Source organism: Mustela putorius, unplaced genomic scaffold (genome assembly GCF_011764305.1).
Source record: "Mustela putorius furo isolate JIRA1106 unplaced genomic scaffold, ASM1176430v1.1 tig00003853_pilon_pilon_pilon, whole genome shotgun sequence".
NCBI classification, from domain to species: domain Eukaryota; kingdom Metazoa; phylum Chordata; class Mammalia; order Carnivora; family Mustelidae; genus Mustela; species Mustela putorius.
Window position 1 is genome coordinate 14594133 of NW_025422005.1, and position 22645 is coordinate 14616777.

The 22645-nt window shown below is 54.5% G+C and overlaps 1 protein-coding gene across 5 annotated transcripts in view; it reads right to left on the minus strand.

Moving 5' to 3' along the window:
- KIF17 (kinesin family member 17) overlaps positions 1-22645 on the minus strand; it is a 40765-nt gene that overhangs the window by 2986 nt on the left and 15134 nt on the right. For 3 of the 5 annotated variants that reach the window (XM_045063872.1, XM_045063870.1, XM_045063874.1), the window contains exons 5-14: positions 22121-22573; positions 19168-19277; positions 15218-15365; positions 13023-13591; positions 12084-12155; positions 11604-11702; positions 10820-11025; positions 9058-9289; positions 1107-1365; positions 81-151 (exon numbers count right to left, since the gene is read on the minus strand). In XM_045063872.1, coding sequence (XP_044919807.1) covers positions 81-151; positions 1107-1365; positions 9058-9289; positions 10820-11025; positions 11604-11702; positions 12084-12155; positions 13023-13591; positions 15218-15365; positions 19168-19277; positions 22121-22573 — 2219 coding nt within the window. The remainder of the gene's footprint in view (positions 1-80; positions 152-1106; positions 1366-9057; positions 9290-10819; positions 11026-11603; positions 11703-12083; positions 12156-13022; positions 13592-15217; positions 15366-19167; positions 19278-22120; positions 22574-22645) is intronic. The other 2 variants (XM_045063873.1, XM_045063871.1) reach the window with 1 other exon arrangement.

Sequence of the window (22645 nt, forward strand, 5' to 3'; positions counted from 1 at the left end):
TGACCCGCAAGGACCCCCTCCCCATCGCCCCCACCCCACGCCAGCTCCCCACGCCTCACCCCCTCCCCCACAGGCCTTACCGTGCCCGGTTCACCATTGTCTGCTGTGGAGGCTTTGCGGACTGCCTTGTTCTGTGGCCCTGTTGGAACTGCTATGAGAAACATAAGCTGAAGTCACTGCTGCCTGGTCCCCAGTCCGCAGGCCAGAAGGCCAGGGTGGGCAGCACTCGCCCAAGCTCGCGAGGCCCGGAGTGGGGGGAGCACACTGCCCAGGCCACAAGATGACTTTGGGAAACATACCAGGAGGGCTCAGAAGCCAAAGCAGCCATTCTCCTGCTTGTCACAACCCAGCGGGCAGGAGAAACCCTGCTGACAGATGCCAGCGCTTGGGAAATGACTTAGAGACTGAACAAACGTTCTCTGATGGAGGAGGGGGTGCTCCCAGCTGCGAGGCCGGAGACAGACCTTCAAGACCACCTTCCCCAGCCCTTTCTTTGTGAGGATCCAGGACCAAGGCCCAGAGAGAAAGAGTGACCTTCATCATAAGGTCACACGAAATCAGGGCCAAAAGCAGAAGGTTAACCCGTTTCTATCCCTGGTCCTGGGCCTCGCGGCTCTGACTGGGACCCTGGTTCAGTCACTTCTCTATCTGAGGTTCCAGCTCCTTAGATGTCAAACAGAAGCGATCATCTTTGCCCTCCCCGGGAGTGCTGGGGGAGCTAAAGAGTGAAGATCGCAACAGTGACCAAAGGTAGCACGTACTTGCCTCAGGATGGCCATGGCGCTAAGGGCGTCACACACATGAACACAGGCCAAGCCACCCAGCGATCTTTACAGAAGGTGCGGTTACGAATCCCCATTTCACAGATGAGGACACTGAGTCCCAAAGAGGCCACTCAGGGAGCAGTGGAGCACGAATTCCAGCCCACATCTGTCTGACTCCAGAGCACACCACTTCTCCCCCGGGTCCCCACTGTCTTGGAGCCCCAGGGTCCCTGTGGCTGCTGCACCCACAGCCAGCAAGCCCAGGGCCCCGGCCCTGGCGGGTCAGCCCGCAGGAGGGCACACTGCGCGGAGGAGGGCCGAGGGGACAGCCGAGCACCTGACCTACTGGGAGGCTGGTTTTTATGATGATGGGCTCGGGGATCTTCCAGAAGCCGTTGTCCTCGTCCCAGCAGGCCTCACGCCTTATCTTCTCCAAGTTGCTGTAGTTACAGTCCCGGCGGATGAGGGGCTGCACCTGCTCCAGGAGCTGCTGGAGGAGCATGGAGTCGCGCTCCTGCCGGCGGATGGTGGCCAAGTAATCGATCTTCTCCAGCTGGAACTCCGACTGCAGGTCTTTGATCTCCACCTCTGCTGCCCGGAGCTGAAAGCAAGGGGGCGGGAGGGCGGGGTGGTGAGCGGTGAGCAGGGAAGACACGGAGCCATGTCGCCATCTGCCCACCTGCAGCACCCACGGCCTGCGCCTCTAGCCGCCCACTTGCCATCCGGGCGCTGACCCGCCCATCCACCCATGTCCGCCGTCCATCTGTCCACTGGCACTAAATGAGCACCTACGGTGTCCACAGCCCTGCAGGAAACAGGAAAAGGACTCACTCATCAGTAGCCCCTGCTGGCCCCCGGGATGATCCCGCACAAACACATTTTATCCAGGAGCCTCCGAGAAAGTGCCACACATAACACTGGGGTTACCATGTCCTAAAAGGTCAGAAAGTTGTACAAATCCTTTTCCTGGGGGGAGTGGAGGCATAAACTCTCAGCCTCAGCAGTGATGGCTCTCCCATGACCATGGCCAAGTTATGATGTGACAGACATCGGACTTAAGAGGCAGAGCCACCCCGATTTGACCATGGATTCCAGACTTTTGTGATCTCCTGCCCGGGGCTGCCTGAATGGAGATTCCCCCCAAGCACAGGTGACTCCCAGCTGCAGCCATAACCCTGCTGTCCCTGAGCCCCAAGACTCCTGGGTGCACAGTCTGTTTCCTCAAAGAGCAGGTGCAGTTTGGTTAGTAAAGAAGGATGTTTTCAGTTCATCACATGTAACCAGGCAAGAATGGACACCACCTGGTAGGACACAGGTGGGGAATTAATAATGCTCCATTCCTTAAGCTGGATGGTGGATACGTGGTATTAAGGGTAAAAACTTTATGTGCTTTTGTACATCTGGAAAGATCTGGAATCCTTCACAGTGACTTTTGTAACAGATTTATTGAGATAGAATTCTCACGTCCTACAACTCACCCATTTAACATGTACAGGTCAATGGTTTCTAGTATATTCCAAGTAGTGCAGCCATCAGCATGGTCAGGTTTAGAACACCTCATGATCCAGAAAAGAACCCCAACCCCACAGGTACTCATCCTCCACTCCTCCCCAACCCCCAGCCCTACACAACCACCAATCTACTTCCTGTCTGTCTAGATTTGCTTATTCCAGAAATTTCATATCAAAGTTATATACAATATATGATCTTCTGTGTGTGGCTTCTTGCACTTAACACTGTTTTCAAGGTTCATCCCTGTTGGAGCATGTGTCAGGACTTCCTTTTCTTTTTTTTTAAAGATTTACTTATTTATTTGAGAGAGACAGAGTGGGGGAGGGGCAGAGTGAGAAAGAAAGACTCTCAAGCAGATGCCCCGCTGAGCACAGAGCCCGAAGTGGGGCTCGATCTCACGACCCTGAGATCACAACCTGAGCTGAAACCAAGAGTCAGATGCTTCAATGACGGAGCCACCCAGGAGCCCCAGGATTTCATTCCTTTTTACTGCCCAATAATATTCCATCATGTGGCTATACCATATTGTATTTTCCCATTCATGATTGTTTCTACTTTGAGGTTAGAATGAATATTGCTGCTATGAACATTCGTGTACAAGTTTTTCTGTGGCCAAATTTTCATTTCTCTTGCTTGTAACTGCTGGGTCACAGGGTAACACTATGTTCAACCAACTGAGGAAATGCCGGACGATTTTCCAAAGCAGCTGCACCATTTTACATTCCCACCAGCAATGTATGAGGATGGTCATTTCTCCACCTCCTTGCTGACGTCTGTTACTACCTGTTCTATTACGGCTAACCCCCGTGGGTGTGAGAGGGTAGCTCTACACCATAGATGGTAGTTTTGTATTGGAGGTTTGCATTTCCCTGGTGGCTAATGACATTCAGCACTGAGTTTCTTGTGTTTTATTGCCCATCTGTTTATCTTCTTTGGAGAAATGCCTGTTCAGATCCTTTGCCCATTTCTAACTTGGATTATTTATCTTTTTATTCTTGAGTTGTAAGCATTCTTTATATATTCTGGATATAAGCACCTTATTTGCAAATATTTTCTCTCATTCTATGGGCTGCATTTTCTCTTTCCTGATAGTATCCTTTGAAGCACAAAAGTTTTAATTTTGATTAAGTCTAATGTATCTATTTTTTTCCCTTTGTTGTTTGTGCTTTGGTATCATACCTAAGAAAGCAATGTCTAATTTATTTTTTTTAAGATTTTATTTATTTACTTGAGAGAGAGGGAGGGAGAGAGAGAGAAAGAGCAAGAGAGAGCGCAAGTGCACAGAGGGAGAGGGAGAAGCGGACTCCCCACTGAGCGGGAAGGCTGACTCAGGGCTCCATCCCAGGACCCTGGGATCATGACCTGAGGCAAAGGCAGCTGCTTAACTGACTGAGCCACCCAGGTGCCCCAGCAGTGTTGAATTTAAGGTAACAAAGATTTACACTTTTGAGTTTCATAGTTTTAGCTCTCCCATTTAGTTTCTTGATCCATTTTTTAATTAATCTGTGTATATGGTGTGAGGTTGGGGTCCAACTTCATTCTTTGCCATGCAAGAATCTAGTTGTCCCAGCACAAACTGTTGAAAAGACTGTAATTTCTTTACTGAATAATCTTGGCACCCTTGTCGAAAATCAACTGACTATAAATACGAAGGTTATTTACAGACTCTTAGTTCATTCCATTGATCTATATTCCTGTCTTCATACCAGTACCACACAGTCTGGATTACTGTAAATGTGTAGTATGTTTTGAAATAAAGAAGTGTGAGTCCTCCAACTTTGTTCTTTTCAAGATTGTTTTGACTATTCTGTCTCTTGAATTTCTATATGAACTTTAGGGTCAGCATGTCAATCATTGCAAAGAAGTCAGTTGGGACTTTGATAGTGATTGCCTTGAGTCTGTAGAACAGTTTGAAGAGTATTCCCATCTAATCATTATTAAGTCTTCCAATCCATGAACATGGGGTCTTTTCATTTATTTATTTTATTCTTAATTTCTTTCAACAAGGTTTTATAGTTTGGGGAATATAAGCTTTATACTTCTTTTGTTAAATTTATTCCTAAGTATTTTATTCTTTATTGATGTATTATAAATAAAAATTTTTTAAACATTTATTCTTTTTTCTTAAGATTTTATTCATTTATTTGAGAGAGAGAGAGAGCATGCACAAGCAGGGGGAGCAGCAAGTAGAGGGACAGGGAGAAGCAGGCTCCCCACTGAGCAAGGAGCCCTATGTTGGGGTAGATTCCAGGACCCTGGGATCATAATCTGAGCTGAAGGCAGACACCCAATGACTGAGCCACCCAGCGCCCCATGGAATTATTATTTTTTTAATGTTTATGGATATTATGTATTTTTATTTAAGTAGTCTCCACATCCAATGTGGAGGTTTAAACTCATGACTCCGAGATCAAGAATCTCATACTCTATGGACTGAACCAGCCAGGTGCCCCATGGAATTGTTTTCTTAATTTTATTTGTAGATTATTCATTGTAAGTGTGTAGAAATACAATTGCTTTTTGCTTATTGATCTTGTATTCTTCAACCTTGCTGAACTTGTTAATTGATCCTAGTAGGTAGGGTTTTTTGTGGGGGTTTTTTGGGTTTTTTTTTTTTAGGCAGATTCCTTAGGACTTTCTACATGTCATCTATAAATAGAAATAATTTTATCTATTCTTTTCCAATTTCAGTGCCTTTTATTTCACTTTCTTGCCTATTACCCCAGCTAGAACCTCCAGCCCAATGTTGAACAGAAGTGGTGAGAGCAGACATCCTTGTCTTCTTCCTAATCTTAGGGGTAAAGCCTTCAATCTCTCCTCATTAAGTATGATGTTACCTGTGGACATTTCATAGATGCCTTTTATCAGAATGAATTAGTTCCCTTCTATTCCTAGTTTCCTGAGTGTTTTTACCATAATAGGTGTTAAATTTTTTTCATATACTTTTTCTGTATCATTAAGATGACCACGTGGGTTTTGTCCTTTATTCTATTGATATAGTATATTACATTAATTGATTTGGGATACTAAACCAACCTTGCATTCCTAGACTAAATCACACTTTGGCATGATGTATAATTTGGTTTGCTAGTATCTTGTGGAGCATTTTCTGTCTATATTCATAAGAAATACTAGTCTATAGTTTTCTTGTTATGTCTTTCTATGGTTTTGGTATCAGGTGATATGGGCCCCATAGAATAAGTTAAGAAGTGTTTCCTTCTGTTTCACAATTATTTTTTTTAAATGTTTTTTAGGGGCACCTGGGTGGCTCAGTGGGTTAAGCCTCTGCCTTCAGCTCAGGTCATGATCTCCAGGTCCTGGGATCAAGCCCCATAGTATGGGGGGGGGGGGTCCCTGCTCAGCAGGGAGCCTGCTTCTCCCTCTCCCTCTGCTTCTCCTCCCTGCTTATGTGCTCGCTCGCTCTCTCTCTCTCTCTCTCTCTCTCTCTCAAAGTCCTGGGTACCTAGGGATGATGGAAGCTGACTAAATCTGAATCTCTCCACAGAGACCCTCTGAAACAACACAGAACAGGGAAAGAAAATGAAACCCCACTCCGCCCAGCCTACACCAGCAGGTCCAAAATGCCCAAAGTCCAGCAAAGAGCTGGTGGGCCTGCCCCACAGTGGGAGGAGTGGAAAACACCCAGCAAAGTACTGGAAGGCAGATAACATCACTCCCCCAATGAGAAAGCCCTACTTTGAGCAGGGAAATACTGAGGATAGATCAGATACTGCAAAACCCAGAATGCACTGGAATGCAGGTCGGTCTCTGCAAGTCTCTGAAGAAACCGAGGGGTTAGTCTCTGCAAGGCATTGCTTCTGGACGGTGTTTAGAAGTGGAAGACCCCTTGAGGTGCAAAATAAAAGTCTGCAGAAACAAGAGACCCCTCCCACTAAAAGAGAGATTGAGAGAGAAAGAGTGGACCCAAAAATGAGAGCGAGATTTGGAAGGCAAAGTCTCGACCCCTGTGATTTCCACCCCTTAGGACGTGCCTGTAACTATGTTCCTCTTCCACAGCAAAAAGGACTTTGCAAATGGAATTAAGGTTATTAATCTGTTGACTTTAAAACAGGGAGATTAGGGCAGTGGGTTAAGCCGCTGCCTTCGGCTCAGGTCACGATCTCAGGGTCCTGGGATCGAGTCCCGCATCAGGCTCTCTGCTCAGCAGGGAGCCTGCTTCCCCCTCTCTCTCTGCCTGCCTCTCCGACTACTTGTGATTTCTCTCTGTCAAATAAATAAATAAAATCTTTAAAAATAAATAAATAAAATAAATAAAACAGGGAGATTAGGGGCGCCTGGGTGGCTCAGTGGGTTAAGCTGCTGCCTTCGGCTCAGGTCATGATCTCAGGGTCCTGGGATCGAGTCCTGCATGGGCTCTCTGTTCAGCAGGGAGCCTGCTTCCCTCTCTCTCTCTCTTTCTCTGCCTGCCTCTCTGTGTACTTGTGATCTCTCTGTCAAATAAATAAATAAAATCTTAAAAAAAAAAAAAACAGGGAGATTATCCTGGATCACCTGGTGAGCCTAGTGTAAACACGTGGTGTGACCAAGGGGTGTAGAGAACCAGGCAAAGGAGAAGTGATGCTTTAGATGGAGGAGAGTCAGAGAGCTGAAGCCTAGGAGGGGCCGGCCCCAGCAGTCTCTGAGGGGGCCAGGAGGCAGGCGGCCTCTAGAAACAGAATGACCCCCAGTGGACAGCCAGCAAGGACATGGGATCCTCAGTCCTACAGCCGCATCGGCCTGAGTCCTGTCAACAACCTGACTGACCCTGGAAACGGATTCTTCCTTAGAGCCTCTGAGGAAAACCAGCCCTGCCCACACCTTGGTCCCAGCCATATGGAATTCGAAGCAGAGAAGTAAGTCATGCTAGAGCTGGACCGTGACCCAGAGAACTGTAAGAAAGTAAGTTTGTGTTTCTTTTAGGCAACTCTATCTGTGGTGACAGCTAACTCCCACAGCAATAGGGGACAGTCTATTTAATACTGCACTTCACTACAGGAACAGAAGAGTGTGCTGTCGACTGAGCAAACCCAGCCAGCTGCCCAAACCCTCACCTCTGCTTTCAGCTGGTCCTGAAACTGCAGAAAAACAAGACACTGCAAAATACACAGAAAAGAGCAGAAGTAGCTAATCAAAGCTGCTGTTTGAAGAAAGAGGAAATGAAAATCAAAGCATTTCAGAAGAAAATCCCCCCAAACCATGAGCACATAGAACCAAAATATAACCCAACATCCCAATGTGCATAAAATTTCCTTCAGTTCACACACATGAACATTTCAAATCAGCAATCCAGAAACCTTAAAGTGGAAACGGGCAGAAACAAAAAAGGTATAAAACGGGATGTTTAACCGAACTCCAGAAAGACTTTTTCAAAACTTAGGTGCATAGATGAGATTACAAGATAACCCAGGAAGAACAAACGTGGCTGAAAACATAAAAAGGGTATTAAGAAAAAGCATGAAAATAACCAAGAAAATGTAAACACTACAGACGTTCAAAGAGGGGGAAAGCATCAGCTTCTGCTTTTGGCGAGGTCTTTGGGTGAAAGTGTCTGCTGGGGAGGAGAGGTGCCCTGTGGTTGGTCCGTTGGCCAAGGGGGACAAGTCAGGGGCCAGAGCTCCTGGGGATGTGTCGAGGGAAGCATGCAGAAGCTCCTGCCCTGCTGTCCTCACTCCCCGTGCTCAGTCATATTTACCTTCCTTCTCCTCCTGGAGCCACTAAACTCATATTGGGCACTGATCCCTCCCCCAGCGTGGAAGGCTCTGCCTTGCGGTACAACCTGGCCCCACCTTTCCTAAGGTTCAGGTCCCCCCTCAGAAGCCACCAGCTCCAGAGAATGTCCCTGCCCCCCACCCAGGGTGGCCCCCGGGAACTTCTAGGGTTCTGCTAATGCTCAGTTCCCCAATGCAGATGCTGGTTCTATGGGTGCGTTCACTTTGCAGAAATGAGCTAAGCTGCGTACTTGTGATTTGCATATGTGTACCTCAATCCAAGAAAAAATCAAAATAAAGCCACCTGATGTGGAAAACAAAGGCAGGAGGAAAATGACTAAATTTCCTTACTGCCTACAGCCCATAGACATGTCCTTGAAACAGGCAGAGGGACTATGCCTTGATGTTGACACTTTGTTTAAGGGCGAGAGGCGATCCTAGCCTGACCCCCACCCCCGACCCCTGCCAGGAAACCTACTTTAACATATAAAAATTCCTTTGGAAAGTTCCTTTATCTCTACCCGCCAAGATACATGCTGGCAACCGTCCCCCAAGCCTATGTCCCACCGATACACACCTGAAGGGTCCATGACTCGGGTGTTACTAGACGGTCATGAATGACCTTTCCCCAACAATAGCTAGCCCCCTCAAGGTCCTGGAACCTTCCTTCCAAAATTCCTCAGAGGCTCACGCTATCCCAGCGGGCCACTCCTCATGGCCCCGGTGCAGCTCTTTCTGCCCACAGGTCCTGTCCCCGTGCTCTGATAAGGCCACCTTTCTGCACCAAAGACGTCTCAAGAATTCTTCTTGGCCATCGGCTTTGAACCCTGATGTCTTTCCTACATCACCACCCTCCCCCCGAGCTCCCTTCACGGCAGGATCACAGTCCAGCCCTAGCCAGCTTGTTTCTCTGCTGTCCCTTTGTTGCACACACTCGCCCAGCACAGCAGACACACTTCGGTCACGGGACGGCCTCCAGGGCGGGCGACGCATACAGCAGGCACCCGATAAATGCCCATCTGAGGAATTACGGGTGGCGGCTGGGGCCAGCGGGGCGTGCGCCGGGGCCTCACCTTCCGCTGCATCCTCTCCAGCAGCTTGCTTTTGGCCCGCACCTCCTCCTGGATCGAGTCGTAGACGTTGAGCAGCACCCAGTCGCCGCCATCCTCGTCCGAGTTCTGCAGGGCCGCCACCAGCTGCTTCTTGCGCTCGTCCGCGTACCGCTTCCGGCGTTTGTGCTTCTCCTTCAGGTCCTTGTTCTTGGCCTGCTCTCCCCCTACCACCTGCTGCTCCAGCAGCTGCAAACTGCCGGTGGGGAGAGGAAGGCGCGGGTCAGTGGGGCGGGGCCGCCACCGGGCGCTCGCTGTCCAGTGGGACATTGTGGGGTCCTCGAAACCACCCTTCATGGACACGGGCTCGGGCTCAGAGAGGCAGAGCCTCTGGCTGGGGTCAGACCCCGCGGGTTCCAAGCAGAGTCACCCAGGCTGTGCGCCCAAGAGGATGGCGAGCATCTCCCCGCAGGCCACAGCTGACCCACCTACCACCTGCCCCGGGCCTCCCAGAGCCCAGGGTCCCCACAGTGCACAAGCTGGCAGCCGTGCTCCCTGGCACCCCACGGGACCAGAGCAGCCCAGGCTGAGCAGTGTTCATCGTCTCCCTCTGCAGCCCCCCAACCAGCTTGCTCCAGGTTTCCCCACTGTGCATTCTCCAAATAGCCAGGCTGCTCCCCCGTGCCACACTTTTGGGGCACCCTGTAACTCGATGCCTTCCTGAGGCTTCTGGCCTTCAAACCCCATTCAGGTTTGCTAGAGTAGCAAAGCTACTCTAAGAAACAGAAAACAAAAGCTTCTGTGAAGGCTTCCCGGACCACATTCCGGACCACACCCAGACCACGGCCATGGACGTGGAGAGTTTTTTCCAGGTTTGACGCTTGACAGGCGCGGAATCCTTTGACCCTCATGATGAGCTTCTCAAACTGGAGTTCTTATTATCACCCATTTTGTAGATGAGAAGCTAAGGCACAGGGAGGTTTAACGTTGGCTCCGGTGGCAGAGGTAGTGGTGAAGGTGGATGGGAGTCCAGACAGTGGACTGCACAACCCACTGGCTTCTCACACTACAGAAGCTGGTCCTCCCTGGGCCTGGGTACCTGGTCCCCCTGAACCATGGGCTCCCTGCAAGCCAAGGTGGCAGCTCATTCATCCTGTGTCCTGGTTCCCAGCGTGCAGTCTCTGCTTGGTTCACGTTTGAACCATGGACCGTAGGACTGAGTTTGCCACTGCTAAGAGGAGGCTGAACCCTGGCCATGGGGCTGACCATCACGGACCATGGTGACCCTGATGTTATTCTCATTTACAGAAGTGAGAACCAAGGCTCAGAAATGTTAAGTGGCTGACACGGAGTGAAGACAGCCCAGCTCCCCAGATGGGCAGCCTCTGAGGGTGATCAGGGTGGCTTGTCCCCAGGGTGAGCAGGTCTCACATCAGGAGGGCACACTGGGAGCTGAGAAAAGCCTGCATCACGCCACCCTGGGATTCCTGAGAATGCCAGGCAGGCGACAGTCCCTTCCCTTTCTCCTGGAGCACCTATGCCCCAGCAGGTGCCTGAGGGAGTCTGGTGGCACCTGTAAGGTTCCCCGGGCAGAGCACTGCCTGCCCGGCTGATGGCACCATCCTTGTCCCTTGCTCCTAGAGAGAGGACCGGGGCCTCTCCAGCCTCATCAGGCAGGGGAGTGGAGTGGAGCCTCAGCTCTCCAGGCGCTTCCATCCCCAGGCCTGGCCACAGCCCCTCCCTGTCCTGCCATGGGGCCCTACCAGCCCCACGCCCCAGCACTTACCGGGCAAGCACCTGCTGCTGGTCCACGACAGGCAGCAGGTCGTCGGTCAGCACCGCCACCTCCACACTGTCCCTTCTCACAGTGGTCGTGGCCAGCAAGGGCTGAGGCTGAGCCTCCAAGGCCATCTGGGCCTCAGTCTCAGCCCCGACGCCAGGTTCTGCTGCCGGCACCACCTCCTCGGCCACTTCTGGGCCCAGGTCAACCTCCTGAGCACAAACAGAAACCAAGATGGAGGCAGAGAGGCCAAACCCTGGACACACACTCTGCGGCTTCAGTCCCAGATGGCAGCAGCAGGGTCCCTCATGGCCCAGGATGGGTCACTTCGGGCTCAGAGCCACCCAGTACCTGGTCAGGTTCCTACCCGACCATTTCCTCCACCCCTCCTGCCCCTGGGGACTCAGCCTCCCCACAGCAGCTGGGCCAATTTTCTCCAAATACAAATGCATGACAGCCCTTTCCCGGTGAGAACCCTGCACAGATTCCCAGCACCCTGGCAGTAAAATCCAGCTTCTCCCATGGCCTTTGTGCCCTCTGTGCCTCTCCCTGCCTTCCCCCTCCCCCACCGCGTCCACCCAGCTGCCTCTCTGGCCTCTGGTTTTTCTATTGCTGAGAAAGTCGAGCTCTTCCGGCCACAGGACTTTGGCACATGCCATCCCCTGGCCTGATGCTCTGCTCTGGCCCCTTCTTCCTGCTTGTGTCCCCTCTCAATGTCACCTTACAGCCAGGGTGCCCCAGGCCACCCCATCTCCCCTCTACTGAGAACCTCAAGTATGCCAGCTCCTACCCAGTGATCCAGTCCAGAGGCTGGAAGATAATTTTCTCTCTCCGCACATGTGCGTAGATGTAAAGCCTTGCTCTCATTCTCCATGGCCTCTTGTGCTTTCTTAAGCAGAAGAGAGAAGGGAGGGCTCTGAGAGCAGCCGTGTTCAACACGGGACCCAGGCAGTTCCCTGCCAGTGCCTTGGGACCCCTGCCCCCGCCCAGCAGCCCTCGCCCTCAGCACACACAGGGCCTCCATGCTCTAGACAGGCTGCCAAGGCCAAGCAAAGACTAAGAGTTGCCGAGCAGTGGCCTCTTAGTCATAGCAATAATAAGAGGTAGGCCTGCTTTGTGACGGGCCAGTTCCAATAAGCTGGGGGTGGGCTGGGTTCACAGCCTCTGTCTTGGGGATGAGGACACTGAGGTCCAGAGTGCCACAGGAAGACCCAGGCTCCTGGGACTCCTCCTCCAACCTGAGGGTCTGGACCCGGGGGGGGGAACTCACAGTCCCGGGCAGGAGGAAGTCCGCTGCCTCAGCTTCAGACCTAGGCCCCGGCAGATCCGTCAGGGAGGGGTGCTGGCAGGTCGGGGAGGGAGAGGGACAGTGGGCCAGAATCATCTTCCACTCCCTGACCTCCCCGCCTCAGTGCCCCACGCCCCAGCCCGGGCGCCTCACCAAGCCACCACCTCCTGCTGCCTGTCACCGCTGGGAGCAGGGGCGAGGGGAGGAGAGAGCAGGGAAGAGAGAACGTGGGAGGGAGTGAGCTCCGGGAGCATCAGCTGCAGCACCTGAGATAAAGCACGCATCAGCACCCCCATTTTAGGGAAGAGGAAACCGAGGCCCAGAAAGCTGACTGCTCGAGGTCACACAGTTCTGTGGGTAGTTGCGCCGGGGTTTAACCCGGGTCTGTCCGGCTCAAAGGCCTGTGCTCTTTACACACACACAGGAAAGGAAAGCAAAGCAAAGGAAAAGGAACACAAGAGAGAGAAGGGAAAGGGAATTTAAACCAGGAGAGAGAGTGGAAAGGGGAGAGGCACCCAGCAAAGCAGCAGGATGGCAGGGCAAGCCCTGCCGGACCCGGGGGGTGCAGTGGGGGCGTCCCTAAAAGGTGGCAGCCTTCCCGCAGCCTCCAGCCTCCTCTGGCTCCTTCCTTTGGGGCCTAGAAGCTAGTGTAACCACGACAACTCAGCAAACCCCCCAAGTGGGTGTCCCTCCATCGGCAGAACAGGTGTCCACCCGGCAAAGCCTCCTGTCTCCATCCCTACTTTCCCACCGATGAGCCGAGACAAGGCTTCTGCGGCCACCAAGCCGGAGCCGCCACACGGACCAGACCGGACCACCAGCACCTGCCCCAGCGACCTGCGTGCCTACCCCACCCCACCCCACCTCCGCCAAGCTCTGCCTGCCGCCTTTCTGCACGACATCCCGTGTGACATCAGCTACCTGTGTGGGGAGCCTGGGGGTGGCCGCCTGGGGTGCCTCAGTGCCCCCCATGGCGGAGGAGAGCCTGGCCAGCTTGGCTTCCACCTCGGCGAATGGGTCGTGCAGGCTGGGGAGCAGACCCAGCGCCGCCAGCTGTGGCTGCTCGTCCTCAGGGACTGACCCGGCCCACCGTGGGGCTCCGGCGGCCTCCCAGCTGAGGTCGTGGTCCGGGAGGGAGCTGCCCACGGCCTCCGTCTCAGGCGCGGAGAACTCCACGTTGGAAGGCTCCTGGGGCGCCGGGCAGGCCTCGGACATGGAGGTGTCCTCGAGCATGGAAGACTCATCGGATCCCAGAGACGCCTCAGACTTGGAGGTCTCCGCCGTGGGCAGCTCCTCGAATGCTGGAGAAACCTCAGTCTTGGAGACATCCTCGCCAGGCAGAGCACATGGCATGGAGTGGATCTCAGGCTTCGTGGCCAGCTCGCAGTGGAATGCAGGGGAGGGCTCCGGCCAGCTGACAGACTCCGCCCTGGACGTGCCCTGCGCCTTGAGGACCTCCGCCTTGAGGACCTCCGCCTTGAGGACAGCCTCTGCAAATGGAAATTCCTTTCAGCATCTGACAGAGGACGACGGGTGACCCCCTGGGGTCCGGCCCCAAGAACAAGGTCTCTAAGGGGCAGGTTTAAGAGCCAGAGCCTCCCAGACCCCCAAATACTGGCCTCCATCTCTGCCCTCTCCTCTGTCAGAACTCAGACCCCTCTCCTGCCTCCTCTTCCAGGAAGTCTCCCCTGACCAGCACCAGGAGCTCTCTATTCTCTGACCTCCCCGGCCTTCAGCTGCCTTTGGGCTGCTCTTCACACAGAAGGTGACTTCCCTGTGGGTCTTATGGCCTCCGAGGCCGAGAGCTCCCGCTCAGCAAGCAGACTTCACCCCCGAGACCCAGAGCGGGGACCTCAACATGGCACCCCTGCTCCGAGCTCTCGTCCACAGGAAATGCTAGCTCCATGGGAGCTAAAGCAACACTGAGGATGATCATCAGACTAAATAAAACCACCTGATGGCCTAACATTCAAACTGGACTAGAGGAACACTCTGAAGGACAGAATATGCTAGAACCTGCCCTTCGCTCTCCTCTGGGTCTGCCAGCGTGGACTACAGCCCCACAGGCCTCCTCAGGGCTCCCAGCTCATGGGCGCTACAACCACTCACTTCTTTGTCTCTGTGTCCTGGGCTGGAGACGCATTCCCTTTGCTGAAAGAGGACATCCTCTCCCTAGCTCAGCCGCCGGAAGCTCTCCAAGCCTCAGTGTGCACCATGGCAATGTGAGGACTCAGCACGTCCTCACTCACTGAGGGAGTACCCAGCACCAGCACCGGCTACACAGCAATGCCCAATAAATGGTACCCACAATGTGACCAATACCATCATCATGACAAAGGGAGTTTTATAGTATTTGGGTGAGTACTAGGAAGTCTGAGCTGCCTGGCAGCACAGATGTTTGGAGGATAGTGGTAGGGTAGAACATTCTAGAATGTCAAAAAGACAATGAAAATCTTCAGCAAGGAAGAACTTATTTTGGAATGTGGTTGCTTTGTTCACAGAGAGGCTTAAAAATTAGAGGAGAGGGGCGCCTCGGTGGCTCAGTGGGTTAAAGCCTCTGCCTTCGGCTCAGGTCGTGATCCCAGGGTCCTGGGATCAAGCCCCACATCGGGCTCTCTGCTCCGCAGGGAGCCTGCTTCCTCCTCTCTCTCTGCCTGCCTCTCTGCCTACCTGTGATCTCTGTCTGTCAAATAAATAAATAAAATCTTTAAAAAAAAAAAAAAAAGAGAGAGGAAACCCGAAACTGCAGAAGCAGGAGGAGGGAACTTACCCATGAAATATGGGTGATACGTTGTAATGCTAAGTCAGCCTTGGGCTAGGGCCCAGCCTGGAGCCAAGGCTTCACAGATGCAATGCTGGGTGAGTGAGAACACTGCCTGGGTTCCAATCCTGACTCACTTCACCAGCTGTGTGACCATGGACAAATCACCCTCTCTGTGCCTCGGTTTCCTTACCTATAAAATGAGCCTCATGGTGGTACCTACCTGGCTGGGCTGTCATAAGGAGTAACTAGAACTGAGCCTGGAGCATAGGAAGTGCTCTATGAATGTCAGTTAATAAAATGGGGAGGGGGAACCAGCTGGCCACCCTCCCGACAGCCCGGGTTGGGTGCCCACCTGTCTCCCTACGCAGGTTCTCCTCCAGTGTGGACAGCTTCACGTCGTAGGAGTTGCGCATGGCAGTGATGTCCTCCTCCAGCCGGGCCCTGGACTCCTGCTCCGCCTCATAGTCAGCCCTCAGCCGGGCCAGGCGCTCTTCGTACTCCTGGGAGCCGGAGTGGGGGCAGGGGTGGGGAGAGAAGACAAGGTGGGGGGAGGAGGAGCAGGCAGCATCAGACCACAGTTCACCTTCTTTGTCATTCAAATAACCCAGGAAATACCAATAAGCCAAAAGACCTAAGTTAAAATTACCTACACAACATGGGGACGAAACTGGCTGCTGTAGGCCCTTCTGAAGTTTATCTGCATTTTTTAAAAGATTTATTCATTTTATTTTTTATTAAAGATTTTATTTATTTGACAGAGAGAGACACACAGCAAGAGAGGGAACACAAGCAGGGGGAGTGGGAGAGGGAGCAGCAGGCTTCCTGCTGAGCAGGGAGCCCGACATGGGGCTCGATCCCAGGACCCTGGGATCATGACCTGAGCTGAAGGCAGATGCTTAATGACTGAGTCACCCAGTCACCCCTTTATTTATTCATTTTAGGGAGAGAGAGAAAGAGAGAGAGGAGGAGCAGAGGGGAGAGGGAGCGGGAGATCATCTCCAGCAGACTCCCTGCTGAGCACAGAGCCCCACATGAGACTCGATCTCGAGACACTGATATCATGACTGGAGCTGAAATCAAGAGTCGGATGCCCAACCAACTGAGCCACCCAGGCGCTCCTAGACTGTGTTTCAGTGGCTTCCTATGTTACAGGGCAAAATCTAAGCCTCTAGACTTGACCGAGTCCTCAGAGATCTGGACAGCCCACCCCATGACATATACCCCACACTGGGCACATGGGCCACTTTCCACTCTTTGACAGGCCGATGTTCCCCTGCCTCGGAGTCTCTGCCCTCATCCCCCAGCAAGCTCTTCCTTCAGGTCTCAGCTCAGTAACACCCCCTCCAAGCAGCCCTCCCTGACCACCCTCTCAGACAGCACTGTCCCCTCCTGCAGCCTCAGCACCTAGCACAGGGGAGGGAGGGGCTCAGGGCAAACTCCTGAGTCCGTGAGTGCCTGGAGCCCACCGCTGGCCTGGCCAGAAGGATAACCGGACCGCTCTGGCTTCCAAGCACACCTCCCATGGGCAGGGCCAGGGTTCAGGCTGATGACAGTACATGACCTCCCGTGTCGTGGAGCTGCCCCTGAGAAAGCCAGACGGACAGGCCGGGGGAGGGGAGGGACAGCCCCTGCGCACACACCCACTTCACCAGGACCCTTCCAGAACAGAGCCCAGAGTTCTACAACGGCACAGACTCTATGACCCGGGCTCTCGGGGAGGGACAGAGGATCATTAATATGTGACTGGGCGTTCTGTGGCACACCTGAGATGCCCTCGAGTCCCAGGGCCATACATAGGGCTGCTGGGGCCCAGGGAGGTGACTTGCCCAGAACCACACAGCTCTCCAGTGGCCACAGACCTTCTCCTGCACCCCATCTGCTTGCTCACTGCCCCCCCCCGCCCCCTGCCCTGGCTTCCTCTCCTCCCCAGCAGGGACTCGGGCCCTACCCTACACTCATCCTTCAGCAAGCTCTACCCAGCCTCCTCCACAGTCCCCTCCCTGCACGGCCCTGGCCCCAGTGTCACCCTGGCTCAGCCTTGTCACACCTACACAACCAGCAAGATCTGGCTGGAGATGCAGGTGTGTGCATGTACACACTCATATGCACACGTGTGCACACACACACACACACACACACACACATACAGTAGTACCAACCTCCAGTCTGAGTGGTACATGTGTGACCCCGAACCACAGAGGGCCTCTTACGCTGCCGAGCGCCCCTCCTGGGTCCTTCTGCAACCCTCCACCTCTCCCACTTCCCGTCTCCTGCTTCCTGGAAAACTCCGAAGCTTGCGCTCGCCATCCTAGCCCACACCTTCCCGACTACCTGCAGATCTACCTGCAGGAGCTCTTCGTCCTCCTGCGACAGTGGACAGACCCTGTGAAGCCAAGCCACCCGCTGAGTGACTTCGCTCTTCCCAGCCCTGTCTCCCTCCCGCAGCGCAGACTTCTTTCGAGATCACCCCCAGCAGTTACAGCATGGGCTCTGATACTCGACACAGAACTCCTCTCCCGTGGCCCCTCACGGACCCCCAGCTACAGGGCCCAGTGCAGCAGGGGCTTGGAAAATGCCTGCCAACCCAGACTCCGAGTCCTGCTTGGTGCTAGTTCCATGGTCCCATGGTGAGAAGATGCCCAAACAGTCCCCGAGAGCTTAAACAGCCTGTGCTGGGGCACGGAGCCCACCAAGAACTGGGCTTGCAGAATGGAAAAGCTGGACAGACCCAGCAATCTTCTGATCCAAATCCCCCCTTCTCTGGAGCAGCCGGGAGACTGAAGCCCATGGAGTCACATCTCCCACTCGTGGCAGAGCCCATCCCTGGCCCCGTACCCTCGCCGGCCCACACAGGGGCCACCCCCTCACCCTGAGAGTCCCGACTGGTTCCGGGTGGGAAAGGAAAGCACGGTTCCAGGCACATAGTAGGTGCTCAATAAATATGAGAGGCTCATAAGCGAAATGGGAAGGAAGGCGAGAGGGAAGACAGACACCTTTGACTCTTCCTCCAAGTGTGGCTCACAGAAGAAACAGCAGAGCCTGAGAGGACACTTGGTGGTGGCCACGGGCGGGGGGGACGTTCAGACACAGCAGCCACAAGGCTATCCCGTGAAGACAAGGCCAGCGACCGCCACCTCTGGCAGAAGGACCTGCCAGTCACTGGCTCCCTGAAGCCGCCAGCCCGGAGCGGAGTCTCCTCTCTGGTGACTCAGGGGGGATGGCGGCGCCCTGCTCCTCGGCCGGGGTGCCTGCCCCAGCCAACCAGGCTCCCTCAGGGGGAACAGCTGTCATGGGTAGCCTTTAGGGACTCTGGCCAATTTCTCCCAGCTCTCCAGCCCACAGGACTCAGACTCCCAGGACTTACTAGTCTGCCCCTCAGAGGCTGGGCCCCGGATCCCCACAGCCTCACCAGGGCTCCCAGGGGTCCCCAGGGCTTATCACTGAGTTTATAATTGAGGGGCAGAGGCCCAGCTGCGGACACATCCAGGGACGCAGTTCCTGCAGAGCTGTCCCAGTCCGGCATCCTTCTCTGCTGGGAAAATGCCAGTGTTCCACCCCATGCTCAGGTCTCTGAATGGGGCCCTCAGATGGCAGGGATTTCCAGAAACCAGCAGGGCCTGGAGTCAGGATGGAGCCTAAGCCGGGAGTCAGGGGCTCTGCTGAGTCTGGCTGTGTAAGCCCCCTGCTAGGGATCAGCTCGGTGTCTGTAAACCAGGGCATTGCTACCTGGCCTGCTGGTTCCCAGAAATGCTGGAAGGCACACATGGGGAGAATGAGGGGCCCCCAGGAGACAGCTTTTTCTGGGAGGTCAACACCCCATTTACCCACTGGTCAAATGAGTGCTGGGCCTCCCCACTGCCCAGCCAGGGCACCCGGCTCTCAGCCTCTGACTTGTGGGCACCTGACGAAGTTACCAATTCCTTCTGCTCCGTCCCCTCTGCCCAGCTCAAGCTGTTCCCACCGCCAGGAAGGCCTCCATTTCCAGCAACCCACAGCCACCCCCCTTCCTACAGTATGGAAAAGAGACAGCACCCCTGCAGACACCCCACAGCCCTCCCCGTGCTCCCCATGTTAGGCCCTGATGAGGGATGGATTGCATTCTGGAGTCAGGACCTGAGCTCAAATCCCACTCAGACTCTCCTTAGCTGGGTGACCTTGGGCGAGTCACGGCACCTAGCTCCAAAAAGGAGACTGAGGTGCCAAGCCCACGATTCTGGTGGGGGTAAAATGATATCATTCGGCAGATGCTCTCCTGCTGGGCCTCACCTGCCTGCCTGTCTCCCACCTACCGCCGGGTCTCACCTCCCGGATCAGCTGCTTCTCGGCCTCTGTGTCAGGCTGGATCACCGGTGGGGGCGCCAGCTTCTCCTCAGTCTGGACAGCATTGAGGGGGGTCTGACTGGACAGCAGGTCTGGGAGAGAGACAGAAGGGAGGGCTGTGACCAAGCTGCACAGAGTCTGCGAGAACCAAGCCAAAATCTGAAAAGAGACAACCACAGACTTATGCAAAACACACTTCACAGCACTGAGTTTCTTCCAAGCACATCTCTATGTAAAATACTAATTTACTCAGTCATTCAACAACTATTTCTTGAGCACCTGCATGTTCTAGGCACTGGCGACCCAGCATTAAACAAAACAGACAACACTCCACACCCACACTGAGTTTTCATACAGAGGAAGAAGGTACACACAGTAATAAGCAAAATGTTAACATATTATAAGCGAACGTGTTCTAACAAGAGAGAGAAAGCAGGGGGGGTGCTCAGGAATAAGAACAAAGCGGGGGGCAATTTAAACAGTGTGTTCCAGGAGGACCTCTTAGATAAGGTAAGGCAAAGTCAGTGACCTGAAGGAAGTGGGAGAGAGAAGCAGGCAGAGATCTTAGGGAAGAGCTTTCCAGACAGACGAGAGCAGTGAGTGCAAAGGTCCTGTGGCAGGAGTGGGCCTGGACTTCCAGGAACAGCCAGGAAGCCAGCCAGGAAGCCAGTGTGACTGGAATGGAGTAAGAGAGGGAGAGAACAGGTGATGAGGAGCTCAGAGAGGGCGTGGGGGATCACAGGGACACTGAAAGCTGTGCTGATGACTTTGGGTTAAACAGGCCAAGGAGGGGGGTTGTGCAGAGCAGTAAAAGGATGTGCATTTGGACAGGACCTCCCTGGCTGCTGAGTGGGGAATGGACTGAGGGGGCTAAGGACAGACTCCTGGATACCTGTCGGGGTGGTGCCCCCTAGTAATTCAGGTAGGAGATGCTAGCGACTCAGGGGACAGTGGTGGACAGATTCTGGACATCTCTTAAAGGTAGAGACAAGATCTGCTGCTGGACTGGATACAGGTTTGTGCGAAAACGAGAAGCCAAGGGCCACCCCAGGGTTTCGGGCTTGAATACTCAGAAGGAAAAGGGTGGCCACCCCCTGCGCGGGGACCGGCAGGCTGGGGGGCATCAAGAGGTCAGTGTCAGACACGCTAAGTTCCAAACGATCCCTCAACAGCTGGATGCTCAAGTCTGGAATTCAGAGGACACTGCGTCGCAACTGTTTTTTTTTTTTTTAATTGTCTCTATTTTGTGATGTTTGATATAGTGGGGGATTGCCAGCCAGGGAAAGACCGCCCCTGGCCAGGCCGGCTAATTCCTAGAGGAAGCAAACCAACTATTAGCCCACTTTCACCTGCCAACCAAGCGATGCCGAGTCTGCACCCCTCCCGCCCCTCCATCTGACTCGCACTCCCAGCCAGGATCTCCCCTGCCCGAAATCCCTGGGGGGCCGGGACTGCCCCTGTGCCGCCACCCACAGGAATCCTTCAATCCAGCCCTTCCTGGGCTCTTGCTCCTGCCCAGACTTTCCCATAGAAACCCCAGTCATGGCTCCAAATCCAGCTCTGGCTCCGGAGACCCCTCGCTCCTCCCTGTCTCCTGACTGATGCTGGAGCTCCCCCCGGGCCCTCCCAGGACATGTGGCCCCATGTGTTGTCCCATCCTCTTGTTTCTAGTGTCACGCTGACCTCTCCAAGGGCCCCCTCGGGCCCCTTTATGAATGAAGACCTAGACACAAACCACACGGCCAGGCTGGGGGGCCACACGGGAGCCAGAGTCCAGAGATGGTGTTTAAAGCCACAAGGTGAGGCCACCTCAGAGGCGCTCAAGGCCCTCTTCAGCCCAGCACATCCAGCCCTCACTGGCCATCTCCCAGAGCCCGGCTCAGCAGGTTGCCAGCATGACTGCTTGTTCCCCAAATGTCCCTTACAGTTTTGTGCATCTTGCACAGTCTGGCCACTCTCATCCTGGCTAAAAGGGAGACCTCTCTGCCTCCAAGACTTTGCTCAATCACCTCCTCCTCTGTGAAGCCTTCCCTGACTGATCACACCCTACCCCCAAACAGACTGGGTCACTTACTCCCTTCTACCCTCTAGTGGCCAGTTCAGCTCTCTGACCTATGTGTACTGTCTGCCGGAGGGTCCTTCTCCCCCCAGACTACATGCCCATGAGGCAGGGCCTGGATCAGAGTCATCTCTGCGCTGTCAGTGCCCAGCACAGATCCACACACGGGGGCTGCTCAGCGAGCTTTGGGTGTGTGGATGGGTGGGCAGGTGGACGGTTGGGTGGACGGGTGGATGGATGGACGGATGGATGGATGGATGGGTAGACAGGTGATAGATAAATGCGTATGTAGAATGGACGAACAGAGAGGAAGGTGGGTAGGGAGGTAGATGAGTGAATAGACAGACTCCGGCTCTTCTGTGCTCCCTTCCCCGGGGAATTCTCGGGTAAAGAAAACCCCAGAATGTGCAAGGACCCCAGAGCGCCTGAGCTGCACATAGAGACCTCTCCTTGCCAGATGACAGCCCAACACTGGGTGTGAGAGCTGCGATCACAAGGTGTCTAACCGGGGGTGGGACACGGGGGAGTGTGTCACCCGCTGCTCGGCAGCACGGTGTCACGATGCTGCCACAGAGACAGCAGGCACACAGGCGGGATGGTGGCTGCGTGGCCAGGAGCCAGGAGGCGGCGAGCCCAGCGACTGACGGAACAGACCAAAGAGACCCCTTCCCGAGTCCCTGGGGGAGCAGAGGGCCTCCGACCATCACCACGCCGGCTCTCGCTGACTGTTCATGCTCACGGGATGCGGAGAGGAGACGGGACTTTGCTTCTCAGTCTCTCGGATGGGCAGCCAGAGGCAGAAGACTAAACAGGGGCGGGGGGAGCCTCTGTCCCCAGCCCTGGGCCTTGCCGCCCCCTCCTCCCCCAGCCACCCACCTGCCAGGTTGCCGGGGCTCATCTGCTGGGCCAGGATCTCCTTCAGCTTCTTGATCTCCTCCTGGTACTCGCGCAGGAGGGCGTCCTTGGGGTCCTCGTTGATGCGCGGCTTGTTCTTGATGTTCTTGGCCCGGTTGGCGTAGCGCAGGGTGCTGAGCGTCTCGTCATAGTTGTTGTCCGCGGGTGACAGGCAGGCCACCATCAGCGTCTTCGTGTTGCCGCCCAGCGAGTCCTGCAGCAGCCGCGTCAGCTTCGAGTCCCGGTAGGGGATGTGTTTACAGCGCCCGTCCACCAGGGCCGAGATGACATTGCCCAGGGCCGACAGGGACAGGTTGATCTTGGTGGCCTCCTTGAGCCGCTCCCCCGTGGCACCCGTCTTGGACTGCCGCTCGCTGCCCGCCAGGTCCACCAGGTTCAGCTTGCCGGCACGGAGGTGGTCCTGGCCCCGCTCGTCTGTGGACGGACCAGGCGGAGGGTGAGGGGCTTTTGGTGAGCCCCACGTGGGGCACTTAGCCACAGGCATAT